The sequence below is a fragment of the Labeo rohita genome, chromosome 14 (assembly GCF_022985175.1).
Source record: "Labeo rohita strain BAU-BD-2019 chromosome 14, IGBB_LRoh.1.0, whole genome shotgun sequence".
In the NCBI taxonomy this organism is placed as follows: domain Eukaryota; kingdom Metazoa; phylum Chordata; class Actinopteri; order Cypriniformes; family Cyprinidae; genus Labeo; species Labeo rohita.
Genome location: NC_066882.1, coordinates 23961119 through 23968723, shown reverse-complemented (window position 1 = coordinate 23968723; position 7605 = coordinate 23961119). Strand labels below are relative to the sequence as shown.

Here is a 7605-nt window from a genome sequence, read left to right as displayed (position 1 = left end):
CTTTTAATTAAGGAGAGAAAACGCCTGTTTTATAAGTGAAAACAGGCCAAAACAGCTCTAAGCAAATATATCAGTGGATTTTGATGTGAGAGGACAATCAGGGGTGGACTTTTTCACTGGATAAAGCATTATAATGAGTTATGGCAAGAAATTATATTTTGAAGGTAATGCAGCTTTTCACTTCACAAGATGGTAATTAATTAATGGTGAAGTTTTTATCAGCAGTCTGAACTTTTATTCTGACAGCACCCATTCACTGCAGAGGATCTGTTGATGAGCAAGTGATGTAATGCTACATTTCTCCAAATCTGTTCCCATGAATCTTGTATATATTATCCATAGCCTGAGGGTGAGTACATTGTCAATTTTCATTCACCCAAAAATGAAAATTCTGTCATCATTCACTACCCCTCATGTTGTTCCAAACCTATATGACTTGTGTACTTCATTCTGGTCTGGAACAGCAACTTTGCACATAGTGGATATTCTGATCTGCTCAGAAATGCATCATGTTAAGGTAGTGTACGAAACATACAAAAATATCCACAGTCTATATTTCCAAAGCAGTTGCTATAAGAGCAGTGTTTTTTTAGCTTAAAAAACATCAACATGCAGTGTCTCGGGAATTGCACCGAGCATTTTCACGATGCTTCGCAGTCTTGAATGTCGTGTTTTGTCTCTGCATGAGGTGCAGACAGGAGACGCAAGCGAGACCGCCTCTCACCCAGAACAGCGTTTAATTGCAGTGATTACCAGCATTACGGAGATAATTGTTAGATTCTGTGATTCAGATTGGAGCTTTTGGGGATAATTTGCGCTGTTTTAATGTGTATGTATTGGCTTGATAAACTGGTTTCTCCGGGGAATCGAGAAACAGCCCTTCTCTCTGCAGGGGGCTTGAGGGAATCAGCCAGTCCTGAAATTGCCAGCCCTAATTTCACTTCTCGACTTCACGTCAGTCCTTTTGAACTTTCAGCTCAGACTACTTCTCTTTAATACGTGTTCCAAAAGACTTCTGTAACTAAGAACAACTAGGTTTTGCTACAGCTTTGTCTTTTCTGGTTAACTGCAGTCTTTCACCAGTGTCAGCTTTGCAATTTGAACAACTTGCACAAATCAATTAGCTGTAAAATCCGAACTTTCCTGTACTGTACGTGTTCTTTTTTTATTTGGAAAGCTCTTACTCTTGGCTTTTAGGAGACGAAACATAGGATGATAGTAGTTTGTCTGCTCCATATGATATAAAAGCATAACATGACTTCAGCAGCCAGCAGAGCAGAAAGTGTTCATGCGGATTTGGTGCAACATGCTCATTTGTGAGACAAAGAGTCAATTTTCCGTCTGTGCCTCTGTCTCTGGGGTGTGTGCAGATGAAAATCCGCTGCCATCAAACACCTTTCAGCATCACTTGCTGCGACACACAAGCGTTCCCAAAAATAGGATGTGTGCGGTTGCGCATGCGGGACACGTCTGCTCTAAAGAGCCCGTAAAAGATGAATCATCTGCACATCAGACACTTTTTTAGAGGTGACGCAGAGACTTGCTGAAGATCGACCCAGCCATTCAAAAAGGTCCTGCCCTGAAAAATACAGCTTTTGTGACTTTTTTTCTTCCCATTTGCCAAATAAGTGCATTACGGATGTCACTGAACTACTTGAAAACACTGTAGACTGTTTGGAGGGTTCTAGGGTCTCATTTGAACTTAAAATTTCATTGAGATGTAATGCAAAGTGTGGATAATAATTCCTTTAATAGCCATAATAAACATTGTATCATAGTGTGTTTTCATGTATATTGTACAAGGGTGCTTCATCTGTGCTCTTTCTGGTCATCATTCCCTTTTTGACAGTTCACCTATCCACCTTTTTGTCCTGTAAGAGCAGGCGCGGCCATTTGCAAAATGTTAATTATTTTACCAAAATAAGAGGGATCATACAAAATGCGTTTTTTTTTTTATACAGACCTGAATAAGATATATACATAAAAGATGTTTACATATAAAAATCAAAAATAAAATGACCCAATTCAAAAGTTTACATACGCTTGATTCTTAAAGCTGTGTTGTTACCTGAATGATCCACAGCTGTTTTTTTGTTTTGTTTTTGTTTAGTGACAGTTGTTCATGAGTCCCTTGTTTGTTCTGGACAGTTAAACTGCCTGCTGTTCTTCAAAATTCTTCAGTTCCCAGAAATTCTTTGGTTTTTCAGCATTTTTGTGTATTTGAACCTTTTCCAACAATGACTGTATGATTTTGAGATCCATCTTTTCACACTGAGGACAACTGAGGGACTCATATGCAACTATTATAGAAGGTTCAAATGATACAGAAGTAAACATGATGCATTAAGAGCCAGGGGGTGAAAACTTTTTGAATTTGAAGATCAGGGTAAATTTAACTTATTATGTCTTCTGGGAAACATATAAGCATCTTCTGTAGCTTCTGGAGGGCGGTACTAAATGAAAAAAAATTATGATATTTAGGCAAAATAATAATTTTTTTCTGTTCAAAAGTTTTCACCCCTCTGCTCTTATTGCATTGTGTTTCCTTCTGGAGCATCAGTGAGCATTTGAACCTTCTGTAATAGTTGCATATTCCCTCATAGTCCCTCAGTTGTCCTCAGTGTGAAAAGATGGATCTCAAAATCATACAGTCATTGTTGGAAAGAATTCAAATACAAAAAAATGCTTAAAAACCACTTAAAGAATTTGTGGAACCTGAAGGATTTTTCTTAAGAACAGTGGGCAGTTTAGGTGTTCAGGACAAACAAGTAACCCATGACAACTATCACTAAAAAAACACAGCTGTGGATCATTCAGGTAACAACACAGTATTAAGAATCAAGTAAACTGTAAACTTTGTTTACAGGGTCGTTTTTATAAATTAAACAACTATTGTTTTCTCTTGTGGACTATATGTAAACATCCTTTATGTGAAATATCTTATTCAAGTAAGTACTGAATAAAAAATAACATGCATTTTGTATTATCCTTATTTTAGTAAAAAAGCAGAAGCAGAATCTGCAAGGTGTATAAACTTTAGACTTCAATGGTCTACCTATCTATCTATCTATCTATCTATCTATCTAGATGAATAGGATATATACCAATTTGCATTTAAAGTTTAAATAATATATATAATCCAGCCTGATTTGAGAATGTTGCTTCATTTTATGTCACAACTTTTAGATTTACATGTTTTACATTTTGGATTTACATTTACACGTACATTTGGCGTTGTATGACAGTTAATGTATCTACATTTAAATGAAAATTAATATTTCAATAGAAAAAAAAACTATTTAAAAAAAAATATCCCGCATTTGTAACGGTGTCTCAGAGTTTTGAACCCAGTCATGAATATACTTTTCTGGAGCGCCTGACGATTTCGCGCTGTTATCAGTGTTATATTTAAACTAAGGCGCTAATTTAAAAGCGTGACATCACGAAGAACACTCTGAGAGCCCGTGTGACACATTCAGTAGTTGGTAAGTGAGACCAGTAGGGGGTCGGATCGCTTTCCCCTGATCTCCAGCCTCCAGCCCAAGTTCGGTCTCTCAGTGCTGCATGAACGCACGGCGAGAGAGGGAGGACACTTCCCTCTCCGGCATCAAACGCGAGGGATGCGCTTCATCGCCTTAGGGGACTGGATGGATGGAGCGACAGGGTCATGAAGGTGAGCACAACCTCTGGGTTGGATTTAGGGGGCCGTTACCGCAGAAGGAGCCTATCCATAATTAATAAGAGCGAGTCGGAGATCCTAGAACCGAAGCGCAACCACCGGCGAGTCATGTCACCAACTGACAGCGCTTCCAGAGGAGCCGACGAGGAGGACAAGGGAGGATGAAGGAGGCAGAGGAGGATTATAATGAAGCTGAGTGGCAAAGGACTGTGCACCATCGTCTCCAGCAGTCTGCTCTTCGTGTGTGCCGTGAGCGCCGTGGTCGTGGGATTCAAATGCATCGCGTTGGGCTCCAGGGTGCGAGCGCACTTCCACCTGGCCACCGCGGCCGGCGCGTTCTACTCGGGCATCCTGGTGACTCTCGGGCAGATCCTGATGGGGGTGGCGCTGGTCTTTTGCCGGGGCAAGCCCAGGTGTGCCAATTTCTTCCTCTTTGGGATCTTAGTGTTTCTTTTGGGGGTCCTCACGGCGTTCTCGGGCGCGGTGGTGGATGGCGACACCGTGTCCCTGGTGGAGAGGAAGTACGCGCACTATTGCCTGGACTCTGTGGATGTAAACCCGGCGTGCGACCGGCTCAAGGTGTACCAGCGGGGTCTGGTGGTCTCCACTATCCTTAACACTCTGGAGTGCCTCCTGGGGCTGATGAACCTGGTGATCATTAAGCGGTACCAAACAGCGCAGTTTCACCGGAGACGCCGGGCGCAGAGGCGGAGCGCACGGATCATCCTGAACGAGGAGCGCGACTTCGTGGTCACGGAGTTCCAGCCGGTGTCCTACATCAACTTGGCGGTGTTTCACGCGTTGGAAGAGGCGGACGGGGAGGTGCACAGCCGGGGCCACCCGTCTATGGAGCTGCCGGGCTACTCGCTCGGAAATCCGGAGCTTAATCACACGTACCCGTTTTCTTACCCGCTTCACAACGAGTTGCCACCTGCCTACGAGGACATATTCCCTGGAGAAGCGAGCAGCAAATAGCAAAAAAGAGGAACCGAGTTGCAGTTTTGCAGTGACAATCACGCATTCGGCACGCTGAACTTGGAATCGACGCGATTATTTCTATATTACGGTGACCAGCTGTTGCCTAATGTACTTTTTATTCACTGGAGGTTACAGCCAGCACTCGAAACCCTACAGTTGTTCATAAACTACAAAACGAACCTATGAGAAGGTAAACGTACTGAAAGGATTAAATATACATGCAAAATTTGTTTGTTTGTTTGGTTTTTTTTTCTTTTGACTGACTGATTGTATTCTCAGTTCATCCCGAATTGTCGAAATCCCAAAGGTTTGTGTACAGGATTCCCATTGGAATTTTTGGAATCTAAAGGATCCTGATTTTCTTACAGTATTCCAGCAGGGCACAAAACAAAAAGAAGTTAACAATTGGCCAAAAAGAACAATTGAGAAGGTAAACATACTGGAAGTATACATGCAATATTTGCTTTTTTTATTTTTGACCTTCCTGGTTGATTGTGATGCCAATCAACCCCTAGTCAAAATCCTAAAGGTTTGTGTATAGGATTCCAACAGGACACAAAACAAATAGGAAGTTCCCAGCCTATGATAAAAGGCAAACTGAAAGAATTTAAGTATACATGCAATATTTGTTTTGTGTGGGTGATGATTTAGAACTATTCATTTAGAAAAAGAACCATAACTCTGTTAGTATTCCAACAGAAAACAAAACAAGAAAAATACAATTCCCGATAGAGCTATTATGATTTACAACAGGACATCAAAAGTATTCTGAAAGGCCTTTATATTCAGCCTCATGATTTGTTTATGATCGCTTCATGTTTTAGACAAAAAGCCACTGCTGTTGGCAACATTAAAATGACAGGCGTTATCCATCGGACAGAGCATTTTTGCTTAACGGTGTTGTGAATGTGGGATGTTATTAATGTTTCTGCATCATGTTGTTCCAGAGTAACAGAAGAACATGCAATTCTTCTTTGCAGCAGTTTATGTCCAACTTATCAGTTGCTAGTGCGGTTATCTCCTGGAGGTTTCCACCAACACTTTAGTTATCGCCACTGACGTAAACAGAGTAAAATAACTTTAATTTGTTTTTTGACCATCGTTACTGACGGTTTTTCCAGTCCAATAATAATAAAAAAAAAAACGCCTATCGAGAAGCAAGAAATCCAATAAAAGCCAAATAGCACTCAAAAAATCAAATCAGAATTCCTGTAGGAGTTTTCCCTTTAGGATCAGCACTAAATTCTGATTGAAGTTTCATTGGGAATCCTGTATACTGTATTTTTTGACTAGGGATGCAGATGTATTTTCTGGATGTGGCTCTATTGTTTTCCCTCATATTGCTTACGTTTAGCTTCTGAATAAAAGGTGTATTTACTCTCTCTCCTGATGTTGCTGTTGAGTTGAGGTTAACTAACGCGTTTGTGCATGCAGTGCTTCTCGGGAGGTGACAGCATGTCTGCCTGCAGCAGGTGTTGCCATGGTTCCTTGACCCTTTTTCTACCTGCGTGTAATTAGATATGTAACAACCCAGTCTTTGAAATGCAGATTTGCTTGGTTTGTCAAGTTTGATCTGGTGTACAAAGCAAAGCAGGTTGTTTAATGTAACAAACACATTCATACGTTTCAGTTTAGCGTTTTAGAAAGATCTCTTTGAATAGATTTCACTGAATGCCACAGGGATATTTTCAAAGAGCTGCGCTTTTCCTCTGAGGTATTATATGCATTACAAACACGCTGAGAATATGCCTGAGTCCGGTAATTATTCTGAGTGGGTATTATATGCTTTGGCACAACACCAAAATCTCTGATGAGGCTTTTTCCGATAAAAGAGATAAGCTTTTGTCTGAGATGTTACTGGAGTGGGGTCTAAAAGTCTGCTGCTATTTTCATAATGTCTTTTGCCTTAATGACAGCAGCACTGAAAACCTGATGATTTTGGGATTTTTTTTTTTTTCAAAGTCATAGTCATAGTGATTTTTTTTTTTTTTAAACTTTAAAAGAACGGTTTTCTGCTTGAATATATTTTAAAATGTCATTTATTCCTGTGATGAAAACCTGAATTTTCAGCATCATTACTCCAGTCTTCACATGATCCTTCAGAAATCATTCTAATATGCTGATTTGCTTCTCAAGAAACATTTCTTATTAGTATTAACGTTGAAAACAGTTGTGCCGCTTTATATTTTTGTGGAAACTGTATTACATTTTATTTTGGGAGTCTTTGATTAATTGAAATTTTAAAAGAACAGCATTTATTTGAAATAGAAATCTTTAATAACATCATAAATGTCTTTACTGCCACTTTTGATAAATATAATGCATCTTTGCTAAATTGAAGTATTCATTTCTAAAAAAATGACTTATGTCATACATTTTCTTTGTTTTTATTGTTCTAATTCAAAGCTATTTCCAGCTTTAAAGGGGTCATCGGATGCTAAGTTCACTTTTACATGTTGTTTGAACATTAATGTGTGTTGGCAGTGTATGTACAAATCAACCCTGTAATGATAAAAATCTATGCAGTGGTTTTTAATTAATCTGTAAAAATAATATTCCCTTTTTCAAATCGAGCCATTCTCAGATGTCTGTCATTGTGGCATCACACCAAAAGAGGCCGTTCCCACAATAGTTGATTGACGTGAGCATTTTACCTCAGATCAGCTGTAACAGTCCAACCTCTTTGTTACGATGCTGGAGCAGGGATGTAAGTTAGACAAGAATATCTCCGATTGAGCGATTGAGGTGTTGTGTTGCTGGATGTAATGAACATAGTGGTCATCATTTACTTCCGACATCTGAGCCGCTGAAGATGCAGTAGATTATGTTTGTTTGTGAAGGGAATGCACCTCCCGATCTACATATATCCGTCTATGTTCGCGCGAATCATTCATGATCCAGCTTCACTTACAGCAGAAGTGAGTATAAGGGTTTTTTTATGAATCTTT

The 7605-nt window shown here is 39.8% G+C and overlaps 1 protein-coding gene across 1 annotated transcript; it reads left to right on the top strand.

Annotated features, from left to right (window-relative positions):
- The first annotated feature begins 3388 nt into the window (after positions 1-3388).
- LOC127175786 (transmembrane protein 271-like) lies at positions 3389-7102 on the top strand. The gene has a single exon (XM_051127046.1). The coding sequence runs from the start codon at positions 3866-3868 to the stop codon at positions 4652-4654; it is 789 nt and encodes a 262-aa protein (XP_050983003.1). The 5' UTR covers positions 3389-3865; the 3' UTR covers positions 4655-7102.
- The last annotated feature ends 503 nt before the right edge of the window (positions 7103-7605 follow it).

What these genes read in the sequence shown, in the direction of transcription:
- LOC127175786 (XM_051127046.1), top strand. Translation starts at nt 3,866, where the DNA reads ATGAAGCTGAGTGGCAAAGGACTGTGCACCATCGTCTCCAGCAGTCTG.